We start from the raw sequence: 17664 nt of genomic DNA on the forward strand, positions 1-17664 counted from the left end.
CAATGATGTATACGTTTCAGTTCCCGTTCTTTGCAGAGGCGCCAAATCACGAAAATGACGATACGAAGCTGAACTTTAACATAGACATTCCTTGATTGGTGGGAAAGACAAGGTTAGAAAATCCGTATGATCTGTTAACACATAAAAATGAAAAACAGGAACATTTTCTCACACTTAGTCTATAACTTTCCATACATTTCCGAAGCCACGTTCAACCCAAAAATTCAACATGTGCACATAAAAGAACCAATTGATAATGGACGAGCTTGCTTACGCACTCTTGCAATTTATAAAAATGAATGACCATAATAATCAATGAATATGTTTGTTATATCTCAAGAATTTATTCAGACAGTTTATTTATTCAAATACTTCATTGAATACTTAGTTTTAAAAAATAGAGAACAATATATACAACTTCCAAGGTTTTTATACCGTCAATAGCTTTCGGTTATAGAACATTCTTGGAAAATTTCTAGAAATTAACGAAAAATATCGCTTAATTCACACCTTGAGTTAACAATCCAATGTTTTACAATATTATCTGTAAATTTTTTACCACGGAAACCCTAGTGCAGAAATTGAAATTTTGATTATCGAATAAAAAGAAAAAAATAATGAGTCATTTGCTTTGAAATTTTCAGAAAGAACTATTCGTCATTTGTACTGATAGGAGTAATAAATTTAATTAAAGTATAAGCAAGTAATATCTGGAATTTGTTATTGAAACTGTAGAAGAAATGTCCGTTAATACTGCTCATGCCAGCAATGGCGTGCTAATTCATGTTGGCGAATAGTAAGTGTTGAAGAAATATAGTTGTGAAATTCTTGCATAGAGTGCGATATGTTAATTTGATGAATTTTTTGGCTTTCCAGTATTTTATTGCATAGCGACAATGTTTACATGGATTTCTCTGGACAGGATAATCCGGTGTTTAAGGGTTCTAAGCAAGGACGTATCTATTTGACTTCGCATCGTATGATTTTCAATAATAAGAAAGTAGGGGATCATTTGCAGTCGTTTAGCGCTCCGTTTATCGCTATGAAAGATGTAAATCGCGCAGACGTTTCCCTCAAGCAACTTGGATTCACTCCTCTGTTTTTTTTTTTTTTAGGTTGAACTTGAGCAACCGGTTTTTGGAGCCAATTATATTAAAGGCAAAGTACGCGCTCAACCGAATGGTAACTTTGTGGGGGAAGTAAAATTTAAATTGCACTTTAGGGCGGGCGGTGCTATTGAATACGGAATGGCGTTATTAAGAGCAGCCAAGACAGCTCAAAGCAATTTGCGTAATGATGGTTATAATGATGATCCCCCCCCCGTATACACCGTCTGGTAATTGGTATGAGGCGCCTCCACCAGCTTATCAGCCGCCTCCTGGTTATTATGGCTGGTTGCCGCAACATGAGGCCTTCAGTGGACCGGCCCCTAATACTGTTTTTATGACCGATAATCCACCGCCTTATCCTGGCATAGGCGCACGTAAGTTTTATCTATAATATCTGTATCCATTCAATCTATTTTGATTGCGTGTTGTCTAACTCGGCTTCTGTTTATCGAAATCGCACGAAACTGGTTATTGCACACATCTATTTTTCTTTGTCTTCAAAATACTCTAGCCGTCCCAACTTATACTGCTCCATCGCAACCAACCTTTGTACCACCAATGCATCCTTACAATCCAACCCAACCTTTGGCTTACAGCTCGCCACCTCCTAGTGAAGGTAGTGGGCCATGGAACGGTTTTCCAATGCCAGCTATGCAACAACAGCAGCAGTCTCAAAATTCGGTGCCATTTCAGGCTCAACAACAACAAGAAGAGATGCCGGAATGGAACGGGTTTTCATTGCCGCCAAATGAGGAAGGTGCCTATCGTCCAACACATGCACGTGAGCAACAATCTTCCGTTGCGCATGGTTCCACAGGTTGTGGAGGTGGGTATCAACAAGTAGCTATGGGCTCACCATATAATATGAATCAGCTAGCTACTACTGGTTGCCCACCATATCCTTCCAATCAGTCTGATATGGTTCCTCCATATCCACCATATCCTCCTTATCCACAACAAAATGCACCACCAGCCTATGCTATGGGGTTCTTTGGTCCGCCACACCGTAAGTCTTGATAATTACCTTTTCGTTTCTCGTTTGGATTTGTAGTAAATAATTGCATATCTTTCTTAAATTACGTTTCCACTAAAGTCATCTTTATTAACGCTGGAAGACATCGTTTCTATAACCCTTTTCAAAAAAGCATTTTCATTATAATATGTTATCGAGTAACCTTGCAAAACTAATTAATTCCAAAAACATACTAGAAAGGTACAACGTACATGTAAAAACAAAAACAAGGCTAACAAGAGTTTTAAAATTTAATGGCATAAGAAATTAGCAAGGAGCGGATCATTTGATATGCTCGAGCAAAATTACATCAAAACTGTAAATCCATCTGATATATTCTAGATATCATTTTTTTTTTCTCGGTCTTAAGACGGTTTTTGCTAAAGTAGAAAAGTCGAAGGATTTTTCGGAAACCTACATTTTGTCGGTCGATAGGTAAAACGCATTAAGTACATAATAATTTGTGAGCACTTAATGGATTTTATTTGTCAGCCGGCGATTTATAAAATGGATCATTTTTACTTCAAGCACTTTTTTCAGTTCAAATTAAGATGAGAAACAATTTTTTTCAAAACATACCAACATACTTAAGTATCTAGACATATTTAAAAATATATGAGTGCGAATTGACTAAGTTGCTGCCACTCACACTTATCGCGACTTATTTTGGTGGAATTGAGTAAAGAATATTTGCTAAGCGAAATATGGCTTTTATCGGCTATTAGATTTCGTTAATCATTTCTCAGATTTTTCGTACGCCTATCGCAGTCAAACATAATATTTAACTTCTCTTCGCATTGTGTAACATGAATGGTTTTTTCAGCATCAAATTTACCATTTTTCTGTTTCTAAAATTTGTGTGATTTTCAAAATACTAAAATCTTTTTAAATATGTTTCTGCCTTTTTTTATTCTCTCCATTTGCAGACAATTGAGGAAAAGCAGAGAGAAACGTTTTTAAACAACTTTTAATAAATTGCTTTTATGTTAAAAAGGTATTTCTCAAAAACCCTGCTCGCTTGAGATATCGTTTAACAACAAAAGCCGAGTTTCACAAGCAAACAATTCTTTTGCTCTTTCTTATTATTTTATAGTTTCCAATTTTGACTTTCGTTTGTTTTTCTCTTTCTTTTAATTTGAACAATTTCAGGTAGCACTGTTTATTATCATTACCCAATGCGTCAAACCATCTTTATACCCATACCTGTTATATTTTTATAAAATACGTAAATCGAAAAAGCAAGATTAAGAAAATTCAAAATACAAGTGTTATTTCGATGAAACAATTCTAAATTCAATCCAAGATATTGTTATTAAATAATAAACGTAAGCTTTTGAGTTATCTTGCTTCATTGCTTCGAATTAAAATGAAAATATCTTTTCTACTTGAATCGATCGATATTGTTACCTATATCAAAATTTGTATTTACAGATACTAAAGAAGCTGAAGCTTTGGCTGCTGCTTATAATACCACTGAAAATCAACGCTTCTATAGGCCTCATAGAAATGATACTTTACCGCCAGCTTACGAAGTACGCTAACTTTCCTTATTTTTAATTAATAATATAACATTTGTATTCTTCTTTGCAGGATTTATCACGCAGCTACGCTGACAGCAAGCGAAAGAATGAATAAATGAAGAAAAATATATACTGTGGAATACGCTAATAACCAAATCTTCTAAATATTAATATTAATGTATTATATATTTTTTGTTCAAAAATAATTTACTAAAATAACTGCATTAAATATTTATGATTTATTATACGAATAATTTCTTTGTAGCTCTTCAGTAAATGAAGAGTATCGCTATGAATACATATTTAAAAAATACATAGCACAGCGTATCACATATATAAAAAAATGTATGAATGGGTCACAACGATTTACATTGCATTGGTTATTCTACATACCAATTAATTATTATTACTATTCACGCTTATATAAACTTTACTCTTTATATATATAGATATGTATATTCCCTTTATCACAATTGTTTTTGTTTAATAAAGATTATTAAAACTGTTCTATCACAATTTTCAAAAGATCAAAAATTCTTCTTTTTATATTATTAAACATTTTACATAAACAAATGACATTGTGCAACATTTCAGCGGAAAAAAGAGGCCTGACATGAAGAACGATCCGATGAAAAACAGTTTAAATGAAATTTATATTTACCATAAAGTCAGCAAACTTGCGTAAGTGATAAATGTGTTGGCAAATTGTAAATAGCATTTGGGGTTGATAAAGAGCGAGACCTTCTTTAGGATAAACGCATATTTGCCCAGAGATGCTACCGGATGCAATCAAGTTCAATGTGCATAAAAAGTAGGCATGTAGGTATAGAGAAGCTACATTTTGTCCTTAGACACTTCTTTGCAAGTCCTTCGTAGCGCACGCGGTGAAGGGGGAAGCCGTTCAGATCATTAAAACATATTTCGCTTAAAGACTTATCGTATTTCGTCACAAAAGAGTTTGGTTAAGTAAATAGCTAAGTAAGCAAGTTATCGCTTCATATAACTTATCTATTGTATATTAAGCAAGCGCCAGTAATTTGTTAACAACATCCTGTTTTAGCAATTTTCCTATTTTAATTTCATCTTATACGTATGCTTGAGATCAATCCGTTTAGGTACTCTGTTCGTTGGATATATCTCTCTCATGAATTTGTACTGTTCCAGTTTACATTGCCTTTCGATTAAACGATTAGGCGATTAAGTTTAATCGCCATAACATACTTTTTTATTTGTTAACTAAGCATTGATATGTTACTTATATATATTAATAATTGTAAATTTAATTGCTGAGTGAATTAATTGATTAAGTGAACTTGTATTTATTTGTAACGTATAACAATATAAAATGGGAAACGATAACAACAACAACAACATCAACATGATAACATATTATTTTTAAATGTTTTGTGTAATTCCAAGGATGACGAACAAACGGGGACTCAATACTAAGCAATTATTAATCGTTTCAGCTTAGAAATGGGAAACAGGACATATATCAAAACAGATAAATTGACGAAAAACGAGTTATGATGATTACACTGCAGCTCGACGTTCGTTATGGCAATAATTCTTGAAGCTTTTTTCCAAAAGCGGAATCTGCGTAAAAGATTGTTGCTGCCTTTGCTTATTTGATGTGTCATCCAAAGTATGGTTGGGATTATCGCATCGGATGCAAGACCGAAATAGACGCATCATACGAGAGTGTAACTTCCGTTGGTTACGTGGTGTATTACGTCGTTTACCTGCACCATCATTTACTACAATCGATAATTTGCTTTCATTTGTGGCGTTGGTACTATCAGCGTTATCATTGCCATTTCCCTCGCAATTAAGGTACTGAAAGCAATTAGTATGATACATGAGTTGCTTTTGGTCGGTTTGGCGTTGTTGCATGGCCGCTACATTCCCCGAAGTTGTGGTTAGCTCTAAATGTGAACTAGTATTGGACGAATCAATGAAATGATTTGGACCCTTGTTGCCTGCAAAAGGGAGCTCTAAGCGTTTACGCGTGTATAAATCAGGTAAAGACTGCCGTAAAACATCTAATAAACAAAATAAAGGAACATATTTTTCTTTTTGTTTTTTAAACATATGCCCGAGATTTTGTTCTGTTCATTTTAAAAAATAACGTTTTAAACTTCTGACAAAAAAATTTTCCTTTTAAAACAGTTATTCCTAGCTTGCCCTAGCTTTCTTTTCATTCGAAAAAGTGGTTCCGAAAACGATTTCGAAATCAAGGGCAAAGGGAATTATTGGAAAAAAAAAAAAAAAGTAAGAATATTATATTCAGCGGGGGCCGAATCTCGCATACCCATCACTATGTTTTTCGTAATCTATTCGGAAAGTTCTTTCATTTGATACCCATATCGTTGGTATTATTAAGAAAAAACTAATCACGGTATGGACCATATCGTTTTAGAATTAACCCATTCTTAGGCAGATAATATATCTTCATTTAAGGAGCGTACAAAATACATTTAAACATTCGATTTTGTTTGCCTTACGATAAATAAGTGTAAAAGCGAAAAAGACAGAATTTAATCACTTGCAACTTTGTGTGGGCATGACGGATTTGTTTCATTTTTACATGTAAACTGGAAAATTTCAGGGTTCCAACTTTAACAATTGCCGAGCAACAAGAAAAAAAAAACAAAAATTATTGTGAAATCAAACTGAGTTGCGTTCAGTTTACGCTCGATTGCGCGCTTTTGCTCTGACCGATTTGGCGCATTTTCAATGCCAACCAATCTGCGTGCAGACACTTCCAATGTTTCTACCAAATTTGAAGTCGATAGCTTCGGTTTTGCGACGAGGAGAGTGCCAGCAACACACATCACACAGACGGATAGACAGAGTTTCACACTGATCGAGAATATACTTTATAGGGTCTTTGAAGCTTCCTTTTGGGTATTTTACATATATTTTGGAAAAAAATAAAATGAATATTATTCCATCTTAGAGTGGTGGGTAGGAAAAAAATTGTTTTATAGGGTAGTTAAGTCGAATAAGGGTCAATATTATTTATAAACTTACTCATGTTTGTGTTAAGGTCATGATCATGTTCCTCTCGTTCAGTTGCGCTACTAAAATTTAACGATATCGGTTGGATGGTAGTTACAATTTTAGGCATTTTTACGACTAACGGTGCTCGGACACCTAAACTTTCATAATCGAAGTTATTGTTATTAGAATCGGGAGTTGTAGACGTGTTTAATATATCCTTGGTTAGTCGTAAGCGTAATGCAGTTGATGGGCTTAAATGTAGATCAGTTTGAGTGGCTTTTGTGAACTTGCCCGACCGATATTGCCAGGATTGCCTTTTTTCCGTTCCCAATAAGCAACCATACGAGTCGGAAAGAGTTTGTTGCTTTTGTAGTTTTTTGATTTGCTGCAGTTTATCTTTGCATTGGGTCAATTCGATGCGCATGGTATCTATATTCTTTTTGAGTTGCCAGTTTTCATTATTTTTCTCCTCCAGTTTGCTTTGCAAATAATCGTTACGCTCCTTATCGCTAAGCAACTGGGCGTAAGTGTCTTTGCCGACATGTATCAAAGATTCGGAAGCCGATTCGCTCTTCTGATCTATTCTGTTATTTGCATCCTCGCCATTGTGACGTAGAAATGCAATTTTCTCGCTTGTATTGATTATATTTAGATTTTGCTCTCTGCTCTCACCTAAAGTTTCGGGTAAAGAACGATACCTAAGAGATTGTTGAGAGTTGCGACGTTTCTCATCTTGGACTCTCATATGTGCTATGTACTGAGCGACTTTGCTTTCCACATGTTTAAAACGTCTTTTAGTATTTTCCGAGTGTATGTCCTGATAGGAGAAGGCCTTAGATGGGGTGTTGCGAGAATATGCCAGCCGTTTGTTAGCGCTTTCTGAAAAGGCGACAACATTTTTTTAATCGTTTAATCGAACGGTTTTAGGACATCTGTTACCTACTACATCCGTTGGCTCACTTGCGTTTGTTTGACCGCTTATTTCAGAAGAGGAGCAAGCATTTATTGATTTAGTTGATTCATATTTATCATTGATCGGCAGCGATGTACTTTGATTGACATTATCAACGGCACTAGTATCCAAATCAAAATCAGGCGGAGCACTTTCGTCCTGAATACTCATTCTTCTCCTCAATCGTAATTTATTACACGAAATAAATTATTTGACATTAAAATTATGTACAAAAAAAAAAAAAATATATAAAACAAATAACGAAGAAATATACATATATTATAACAATAATTATAGTAAGGGATAACGGAAGCGATTGAAAACCGTTACTTTCGGCACTCTTATTTATTGTAGCGTAGTGTAGACTGTGACATATACGTACAGCTTTTTCGCTCACTAATAGAGCTTAGAGCGTTAAACACGATCTCTCAACACTACTTTGCTTACTTTTGAACAGCAAAACTACAGCAACCTGATAACAAAAATGTAATGAAATTATCGGAATGGAGTTACTATTTATCATGTATAGGTAAATGTAAGTATAGTTAGGGTTTATAATATATTAGGTCATGTGGAAAAATTCCCCGCGGTATGATGTTGATGCCTACACCTGATTGTCTCAAGCGAATGTGTGCTTAAAAGATGACATTTCAGCTTCCATTTTATGTCCAGATAGGTTTCTAATTCTTTGTTCGTGTAAAAGATTATATTGATTTGAGAGCGAGTGAAATATCTGAAGCAATATGCGAGGTGACGTTTTTTTACGATATAAAGAGGGTAAAAACGCTACAAAAAAACGAAAAAAAAAAAAAAATTGCGAAATGGACGATGAGAAGGCTGTGAGTGAACAAAGGGTCCAGGTAGGTGATGAAGTGGTTTTCTCGATTCCGTTCCGGAAACGTAGATATCAAAGTGGCACCCATCAGTCATTGAAAAAGTCGATGAAATTTTGCAATTGGTGGAGGAAGACTGGCACACTTGTTGCCAGGAGCAGAGTAGCGGAGGCACTAAACGTCAAACACATAACAGTTTGAAATCATTTGAAAAGGCTACAAGGAGAAGTTCGAAACCGTGGACACTTTTGTAATATGATTTAATATATAATGAACGAGTTTGTCTCATTTAACCACCAAAACGAGAAACAGTCGTTTCGACAAAGCAGAAATTCCGTAAGACTTCTACATAGAAATATGAATATTATATTATTTGTTAACTTGATGTGAAAATTCGATGAGCGCTGCATAGTGTAGTGTACGTCAATTTAATCCAATTTATACTCATTCCTCGTCTTTCGCTTGTCGTGCTGCTTATGCAGTAAAAGCGAATATGACTATTTATTTGTTTCAGTGTTTCATTAAAATTTGGTAAAATGTAAATGGAGCGAATATGCTCAGAGAGTATGACTATGATTATGAGAAAAAAATTACCTACGTCATTCATATATGAGAAAATAACAAATCGAAACGGAATGTATATCAAAGAGCATTATTATGTAACTGATTTCTGCGTGTACATAATTTTAGGCTGTATTAAGAGCAGCGTTACACGGATTTGACAAATAAACGTCAAACGAGTTTTATGACTTTTTAACCTCGTCCTTTGGCGACGGGTGTATTCATTTGCTCAAGAAGTTTGTAACGCCCGGAAGGAAGCATAAGAGACCCGCAAACTATATATATATTCTTGATCAACAGGATTAAATTTTAAATCGATTTAAGCATGTCCGTCTATTCGTCTGTGTAATGCCTGCTATAAACATTCTCCTCGCCCTAAATACGAAGCTATCGACTTAAAATTTGCCAGAAATATTGGAAGTTCTTGCACGCGAATTGATTTTGCAAATGGACCGAAATCGGTCGGAGGGCACGCCTACAGCGCAACTTAAGCTGAGAACACCTTTGTTTTTTCAAACAAAATGAAAAATTGCTTTTTTGGCTCATTGTTAGTTTAGGCCAATTCCAAACTCTTTTCCAAATTTTTAGGCGATATTTTTATTTGCGCTAACGAGAAAATGTTCACCACAAAATACTGCAAAGTTGCGCGAATAGACAGATGGACAGACGCATATGCTTAAATCACCTAAGAATTTGATGCTTATCAAGAACATATATACTCTGCGGTGTCTCTAATGCTTCCTTTTTGGGCGTTCCAAGTGTTTTGACACAATGAATGTATCCCTCATTCTTCGGTGATGGGTATAAAAATACATATAAATATTGTTTTTGTTAAGTAGGATTTTTTTTATTTTTCATTTTTTCAAACATACAAGAAGGATTAGGAACAAGAGTTGTTCAAGTAACGTAAATGCTGACTCGAGTATTTATTCGTCAACTACAGGTGCTTCACAGTGGCCACTCTGCGATTAACTACCATACCATATATCTCTAAAGCTTAAAATTTGAACAGTTCAAAATTAATGTATTCGAATTAGTTCTAGTGTTAAAAAGAATGGATGGAGGAAATGCAAGAATGGACACTTGCAATACTCTTATTTGAATTTGTGGAAAATAAGCAAAAGTATAGATGTATGTAAAAATATTATAAACCTTTTGTTGAAATTCATTGTATTACGACCTGTACGAACTTGGTTGAAAATTCATCTCAAGATCTTGCTATGGTATATTTGAAAGGATTTAGAATGTTATGAAAATGAAAAGAATTTGTTGTTTCTTAGTACTCGGGTAGAAACTTGGGTGTGTACTTAGTGAGAACCAATCAATTTACAATGAAACTTCTTTCAATATTATACTACCTATCCTGAATGGAGCCCAGTAGGCGAGGGACCTGGGCTTACAACTCAATAGTCGTGGGTTTATATTTCAAGTACAGTAGAATTTTCAATAAAGCCGATAGCCTCAGATGCTAGTGCTTTAAGATTTTATCAAAACATTTTCAACGCCCAGAGGAGCTTTAGAGACCCCATAAAGTTCTTGATGAGCATAATACTTTGAATCATGCGCAAAATGTCTGGAACGCAAAATTGAAGCTAATGTGTTCAAATTTCTTCTAAAACATTGAAAGTTGTCGCTGGCAAATTGATATTGGAAATGAACGAAATTAGCTAAAGGACACGCTTCTAGAATATTCTAAACTGAGAACAACTCTGCATCTGCAAGATCTTTTTGTCCATTACCGGTATCCTATGTAACGACAAAACCTCCGCGTATATTCTATAGACGATTTTATAGTACCTGAACAAAAATAGAAAAAGTTGTTTATATATCAGGACTTGTTCTTTTTTTTTCTTTTTCATTTCATTACATTCGGGTGCAATTTTTAGTACCGCACATGTAACGCATATGTAACGAGCATAACTTTGCCGACAAGCGAATACATCGCTTGTTAAAAAGTGTTTTTTAATCTAGAATGACAAACAAGTTACTTTTTTGTTTTTTCACTTGTATGGGTGCAATGCCGATTTAAATTTTTTATAATTGTCCTGATAGTCGAGCCACGGCAAGCAAGGATACAGGTATACTCTCCGTATAATTTTCTCAAGTTTTTCTTGTTGATGGTTCGAAGCTATTGATCGATTCTGATTATTTCTGAATTTTACCGAAGAAGATTCAAATGTCGTAGTCTTTCAGACCAAGTCTACTTCTGTAGACAGGCTAAGCCGTCATTTCAGCAAAGACAAGGTCAGCAAGCAAACATGGCTATATCGATTCCCCTTTGCACGGTGATTAAATAAACGTTAGGATGCCTTCGATTCAGTACAAATCTTTCGCATTGAATAACAACAACAACGAATAAAGAAATTTTTTCAAAACTCACGAGATTGAAATAAAAAAATGAAAGAGACAAAAATATATATAAAGAGAGAGAGAAAGGGAGAGAGAGAGAGACAGAGAGAGAGAGAGAAAGAAAGCAGAAAGAGCCTGCAATTGAGAGCACGATTTTGTGAAAGACTTTAAGGAAAATCAATTCTTTTAATTTTCTTTCCTCCGGAAAACATGCGCACTTTACAAAAATAGATTTTTGCTACGAACTGATTAGAAAAAAGGTGAATATTGTATTAAGCAAAAGAACGGATAAGTTAAGCGAAAATTTTCATAAATTTTATAAGAGGCATTCATTTGAAATGTAAAAATTAAGTGAACAATTAATTATTAATGAAAACGATAATGAAAATTATTTGTAATTAATAACGAAATTTGTGTCTTCGCGTATTTTTACTTTATTCGAAAAATTTGAATGATAATGAAAAGTGTAAGTGATTGCATTTCTAATTCTTCTTTTTTTCCTTTTTCTTTTTTTTTTTTTTCTATGCTTCCGAATAAAAGTTGAATATGAATAAATTGTGAAAGTGTTATTTGCAAAACATAGAAACGCCTCTTACAACGCCAGCAGAAAGAGCAAAATGCCCAAGAGGCAATCTTTTAAGATTTAAGCATTAACAATATAAAGTGTAAGAAATTCGAATAACATAAACATAAGCGAAAAATTTATTGATTTTTGTATTAAGAATTGAATTTAAAATGCAAAAAATTTGAAAAATAAGAAAAATCAATAAATAATTTGTCAAAAAGAAGAACCGATTTAATTACAAATTTACATAATTTGATATTGTGTTTAAACACAGCCACAGGCAGAAAGCCTATCAGATACAGAGACCTATTGGTCTTCACCTATGTAGCGATAAAAGAAATACAAAAAAAAAAAAAAAAAAACACAAGACAAAAAAAAACAAAAGCAACAGCAAACGAATGAATACGTATGTATTAAGGAAACAAAAAAACAGCGCCACGTCGTCTATAGTTGCGTTTCAATATAATAATAAGTCAATAAAAGACTATCAGGAATCTCCTTGTTTGCATACGGTGTTATTAGCACAAGTAGGAAAGCGTATAATGCATATGCACCTACACCCACTCATATATATATATAAATTGCTTATAACGATAGTATATTTCTCGTGCAATATATATACATTTATATAAACATACACAAATCAGAGAGAGAAGAAAAACGAAAACCGGTTATTATTAATTTGAGAAAGGAAATCTATTAGAAAATAAACAAACCAACTGAAACCAAAAATAATAATAACATTACTACTGATAACAAATTACAATATATATATATATATATATATATAACAATATATATATCAATATATATATATATATATATATGTATATATGTATATATAATGGACTCTACTCAAGCAACCAACTATGAGCCGCTTGAAGGTCGAAGTTCATCGGGTATACGTCATGAACCAATGGACAGTCCGGAAAGTGATGTTCGTGCACCTAAAGATCAAAAGCATTTAGTATATATCGCTTTGTTGGCAGCTGGTATTGGATTTGTTTTGCCCTATAATAGGTGAGCAGAGTAAGCAAAGCTTATATATATATATATATATATATATATATATGAATATATACATGCGGCTATATATTTACGTGCATTATGTTTATTAATATGTGCCTACGTTTGCGTGTGCATGTGAGAATTGATTAGGATAAATAGATCGGCTAACATTTTGGTGTAACGTCTGGTGTTGTTTATGACGAGAACGTAATTAAGTTCATTGATTATTTAAATGTATGCCGTAGCCGAGTACGTTTAACCCTTTTTTATGCTCTACACCACTTGTGAAAGAGGGTATATTAAGTTTGTTCGCACGTATGTAACATCCGCAACGTCTTAAGATAGATCCACCTTTTATTATACCGATTTAGACAGAAAATAATTTTAAGTCTCTCCGTCCGTCTGCCCATGTATACTTTTGTTCAACCTACACTTGACAATTTTTAAGATGTTTCGACAAAATTTGGTACTCTGACGTGCTGTGAGTCAAGGACAAACGTTATTAAAAATTGTTTGAATCGGTCCACTTTTTCGATCACACATCATAAAATTGCAATTTAAGAAATTTTTCGAAAAATTTAGTTCGGCCGGGGACATTTTTTGAACCCCTATAATAAGAATAAATTGACAAAAACATCAATCGTATCGAAATTGGATTACGTAAGTCTATTTTTTGGATACCATTGTGTAGAAGGATTCTTAAGAAATATAAACCCTTATTTGTCAAGAAAGCGTAATTGTTAACATATTATGATGAAAATTTGTTTATTGCAGTAATTTGATCAAATTTGACCCACATGGATCTATTTTTTGGACAACAGTCCATGTAAGATTTCTCATGAAAAGTAAGCCTTTCAGCTCCGTAGTGGCAGCAATTTAGCATAAAAATGAACGCTAGGAATTTGGATTAAAGAGATATATTTTATAGATCCTAACCCATGCAGGGGTCCTTATGTATAGGGAAAGTCTATTTTCGTGTTTTTTATGATGGGGACTGAAAAATACAGTTTTTAGGTAGCCAGTTAAGTTTGCTAAATTTGTATCACGCCATATGTTGTTTTGGTAATCTTTCATTATGCTTTCATCAAAAGTACGCCTCCGTATTAAAATAATGTGTAATTTTTGGTGCACTCCTATCGAAGCGAATGACGAGAAACTATATTTAACCGTACCGTTGTGCGGCGTTGCCCGACTATAACGTTCTTATTTGTTTTTCAATTATCTATCTATTAATTATTGTCACCTTTCATAAGTGCTATAATATCGAAATTTATCAGGTTTGACAAGGGGTCAGTGTTATCGATATTGAAAAAAAAAAAAGGCGCCATGAATTTTTTCCTTATGTAATAAACTACGTAAACTATGTATGGTTAGCATTTTTGACTTAATCCAATCCGATTGTGTAAGGTATCTATTTTGCCGCATATCACGAAGGTCTTTTAGAGTTGCGTTAGTAGAGCTTCACGTTAAAGTATATATCGTCAATTCATAAATAATGAGTGTAAAAAATTTAGATTTGCATGATAGCTCTCTGGAATAAGGACTAATTATTGGCTGTTAATTCTTTAAGTCTTTCTCTGTTATACCGTTTTTCCGTTTCATCGGGTCATATCTGATAATTTCTCTAATATCGAATATATCTGACTTGGCTGACTTGGTTGATTGCAAGAAAAGCATTTGAAATTGATTTCAGTCACTCCTTTAACAAATACTTACTTTAATTACCACGCTTCCGGTTTTCAGTTTTATAATTGCTGCTGACTATTGGCAGTCACGTTTCCCAGGACGTTCGGTGGCCTTGGACATGTCGATGACGTATATTTTGGTGGCATTTGCGACAGTGCTATTGAATAACGTTTTTTTATCGTTGGCACCGTTTCGAGTGCGTGTTATGTTCGGATATATTGTATCGTTTACAACATTAATCTTTGTGGCGGTTTGCGAGGTGGCCTGGCATATGTTTACTAGCAATACAGCGTATTCAGTAAATTTGGCAGCTGTATCATTGGTGGCAGTAGGATGCACTGGTAATTTATTAATATTATTATGTCAACAAAAGGTCAGTTCTTATTTTTCTCTTATATTTAGTGCAACAATCGAGCTTCTATGGATTTGCGAGTATGCTACCCAAGCAATATACGCAAGCTGTTATGGCGGGTGAAAGTGTGGCTGGATTTTTGGTGTCCTCGAATCGTGTGGCCACGAAACTCTTGATACAGAGTGATCGATGGTCGACGGTCATATTTTTCTTAACCTCCACTTTTTATATCCTCTTAAGTTATATATTGCACTTGGCTACTCTGAATTCGCCTTTTGTGCGGTATCACATGAAGGCGTGCGCTAAGATAGTCTTGCGACCTGATGAAGATCGCTTAGTAAGTAGAAGTTTTCATTGTTTTTATTCGTGTAATTTCAAGTTTTTTTCATTAACTTTCCAGAATGAATTGGAAGGTAGTACACCTACCGCTAAATATGGGGTCTTATCGTTGGAGCCCACCAGTCCAACCGATGCGAAGCCGACGAAAGTGAACAACACAACCAACACTAACACGGCATTAAGTTTTAGCAATCCGGTCTATGAGCTTTCTAATCCGTCAGCTGGCGAGAGCGTAATCGAAGGTCTTAATAATCTTCCGGATATACCAAGCACTCCTCAAGAGCCCACTACTCCCACAACGGTAGTGTTTAAAGTGGAACATGTCCTAACCCCGGGAACTTGTACACCAGGCAAACTTAGCGATTTGAAAAATGGATTTGCCTCACGTTGGCAAGTGGCCCAATCAATTTACCCATACATGGTGTGTATTGCCTTAGCTTATTGTGTAACCTTATCACTGTATCCGGGCATCGAATCCGAGATTATATCTTGCAGTTTGGGTAATTGGCTGCCGGTCTTATTAATGTTTACATTTAATACTGCGGATGTTATTGGAAAGATATTGGCTGGTTTACCATACCCTTGGTCTCGTAGGCAATTAATTTTGATGTCAGGTCTCCGGATTGTTTTGGTTCCTTTGCTTTTATTATGTTGTGCTCCTCGCCATCAGCCAGTAATCTCGGGAGAAACGTCAGCCTTCATATTTACAATTGCATTGGGGGTAAGTAATGGTTTGGCTGGCAGTCTACCTATGATGTTGGCTCCTGCTAAAGTGCCAGGCACTCTTAAGGAAGTTACAGGTAACATGATGACGCTCTCCTATAATGTCGGCTTAACTGCCGGTTCCTTGATCGGTTATGTATTTGAATCAATGCTGGGTGCTCAACTTAACAATCCATGCCCCAAGTATCCATACATAATTGGTCCAACAATTGTACATCAACAAATAATTACTAGTACGGTAACACCGACCATAAGTTCTAATGTCACCTCTACGTTGGCAACAACGCTGATGACAAGTACCACCAGCTATTTACCAACGACTACAGAAGGTACTAGCACATTTTCGTTAGCACCGTTAACTAATTTAGTAACAGCAACAACCACGGCCGCAGCAATAATAACTATAACTCCAAGTCCTCCATCTGCTAATGTAACTTCAACAGCGGCCACAGCGGCGGCTGTTTCGACTGTGGCGGCCACAGTATCAACTCTTCCAGACATGGTTAGTACAGTTGTTTCAAATATTTTGACAGCTGTCACTACACTCAGTGAAATGAGTGCGGAATTAATAAGCGGCAGTGTTAGTAGTACGCCAGATCCTCAAAATTCTATGGAACTGATGGAACAAGTTTAGATTTTTAAAATTAGAGTAAGCAAAGCGTACTGAGAGAACAAATAATGAGCAAGAAAGCAGTAAATGTTAGTTGAATTTTCTAAAAGAGTGCCAGATTGATCAACTAATATTATATAAGTGACTTGTGTGTGCCATCACATAAAGGATAATATAAACGTACGAACGCTATAATACAAACGGTAATTTAAGTAAAGACTGATTTAGTGGACGTACGTCAAAAATTTTTGTTAAGCTAAGGAACATTTTTTATTACGATCGTCTAAAATGAACTAGGAATAGGAATATGAGTAGGAGTAGGAGTAGGAGTATTTGAGCTAAGAGTCATTAAATTTGTTACGTTGACTAATGGAATAGAGAAATTATAAAAATGTTCTTATATTTTTTTAAAGTTCAATATCCAAAATCAAAAACCGATAAAAAAAAAAAAATGAAGAAGAAAAGGAAACAGAAATGACAATGAGAACGAGTTAAATTGCATGTGTAAATGAAACGTTCACTTATATCATGGACAAGTGGGATTTTTCGAAAAGACTTATTCTTTCACTGCATTAAACTGCTTGAATTTCTCTCAGTATCTTTTATTTAGAACGGAAAAAAGGAGTTTTTCTTTTGTTTTTGTATCGTATTTTAGTATTAAAGTATAAGTCTGATATGAGGTCACTCTTTTTAATTATGTACATATTATATAAGTTCGAAAGAGTTTGGTAAGAGTACTTTGCACATTCTTATTATAGCGTTTGCGGACAGATGATCTATTTACTTAATGTGTACAAAATTTTTAATATACTTTACAAAGTAAACAATTATCTCATTTGCTTATTTATATTTGTCGATTATTTTGCTAATCGACTATTTTTGCCTCTCTCTCATCCTCTCTCTGTATCTCTCTCTCTCTCTCTCTCTCTCTCTCTCTCGCTCTGTCTCTCTCTTTTTCTCTCTAGTTAAGTTGAGGAGCTGGTCCTTAAAAGTTTTTTTTTTAAATTTTTAAGAAATTGCTCAAATTGTCTAAGGTGAAATA

At 34.6% G+C, this 17664-nt stretch overlaps 3 protein-coding genes and 1 long non-coding RNA gene across 7 annotated transcripts; 3 read left to right on the forward strand and 1 right to left on the reverse strand.

The window, feature by feature from the left end:
- Window positions 1-597: 597 nt before the first annotated feature.
- LOC119632125 (WW domain-binding protein 2) lies at window positions 598-4069 on the forward strand. Its single transcript, XM_038024893.1, is given in 7 exon segments — window positions 598-796; window positions 877-1051; window positions 1116-1312; window positions 1314-1483; window positions 1621-2115; window positions 3553-3653; window positions 3712-4069. Coding segments are annotated over 7 exon segments (1239 nt in total). The 5' UTR covers window positions 598-740; the 3' UTR covers window positions 3757-4069.
- Window positions 4070-4985: 916 nt separating this feature from the next.
- On the reverse strand, window positions 4986-8061 carry LOC119631644 (protein swallow). 3 transcript variants are annotated; one of them, XM_038024039.1, is made up of 4 exons: window positions 8044-8061; window positions 7584-7771; window positions 6675-7523; window positions 4986-5683 (listed from the first exon to the last, which is right to left on the reverse strand). In XM_038024039.1, the coding sequence occupies exons 2-4, from the start codon at window positions 7765-7767 to the stop codon at window positions 5175-5177; spliced, it is 1542 nt and encodes a 513-aa protein (XP_037879967.1). In that variant the 5' UTR covers window positions 7768-7771; window positions 8044-8061; the 3' UTR covers window positions 4986-5174. The 3 variants fall into 3 exon arrangements, with proteins under 3 accessions (XP_037879967.1, XP_037879966.1, XP_037879963.1); XM_038024038.1 differs by having other exon boundaries at window positions 7584-7768; window positions 7979-8055; XM_038024035.1 differs by lacking the exon at window positions 8044-8061 and adding an exon at window positions 7979-8042.
- Window positions 8062-11490: 3429 nt separating this feature from the next.
- Window positions 11491-12266, forward strand: LOC119632303. The gene is made up of 2 exons (XR_005246769.1): window positions 11491-11805; window positions 11923-12266. It is a non-coding gene; the product is annotated as an uncharacterized LOC119632303 (long non-coding RNA).
- Window positions 12267-12727: 461 nt separating this feature from the next.
- On the forward strand, window positions 12728-17379 carry LOC119631864 (equilibrative nucleoside transporter 4). Of its 2 annotated transcripts, XM_038024399.1 has the most exons (4): window positions 12728-12924; window positions 14656-14939; window positions 15001-15287; window positions 15351-17379. In XM_038024399.1, exons 1-4 carry the CDS (start codon window positions 12749-12751, stop codon window positions 16644-16646), a joined length of 2043 nt encoding a protein of 680 aa, XP_037880327.1. In that variant the 5' UTR covers window positions 12728-12748; the 3' UTR covers window positions 16647-17379. The 2 variants fall into 2 exon arrangements, with proteins under 2 accessions (XP_037880327.1, XP_037880325.1); XM_038024397.1 differs by having other exon boundaries at window positions 15001-17379.
- Window positions 17380-17664: the final 285 nt, after the last annotated feature.

This window comes from Glossina fuscipes, unplaced genomic scaffold, assembly GCF_014805625.2.
Source record: "Glossina fuscipes isolate IAEA_lab_2018 unplaced genomic scaffold, Yale_Gfus_2 1, whole genome shotgun sequence".
Taxonomy (NCBI): Eukaryota; Metazoa; Arthropoda; class Insecta; order Diptera; family Glossinidae; genus Glossina; species Glossina fuscipes.

What these genes read in the sequence shown, in the direction of transcription:
- LOC119631864 (XM_038024397.1), top strand. Translation starts at nt 12,749, where the DNA reads ATGGACTCTACTCAAGCAACCAACTATGAGCCGCTTGAAGGTCGAAGT. An exon ending in TTTGTTTTGCCCTATAATAG is followed by an intron (nt 12,925 to 14,655) that starts GTGAGCAGAGTA and finishes TCCGGTTTTCAG; the next exon opens with TTTTATAATTGCTGCTGACT. An exon ending in GGTGGCAGTAGGATGCACTG is followed by an intron (nt 14,940 to 15,000) that starts GTAATTTATTAA and finishes TCTTATATTTAG; the next exon opens with TGCAACAATCGAGCTTCTAT.
- LOC119631644 (XM_038024039.1), bottom strand. Translation starts at nt 7,767, where the DNA reads ATGAGTATTCAGGACGAAAGTGCTCCGCCTGATTTTGATTTGGATACT. An exon ending in TGAGCCAACGGATGTAGTAG is followed by an intron (nt 7,524 to 7,583) that starts GTAACAGATGTC and finishes TCGCCTTTTCAG; the next exon opens with AAAGCGCTAACAAACGGCTG. An exon ending in TGACCTTAACACAAACATGA is followed by an intron (nt 5,684 to 6,674) that starts GTAAGTTTATAA and finishes TTTGTTTATTAG; the next exon opens with ATGTTTTACGGCAGTCTTTA.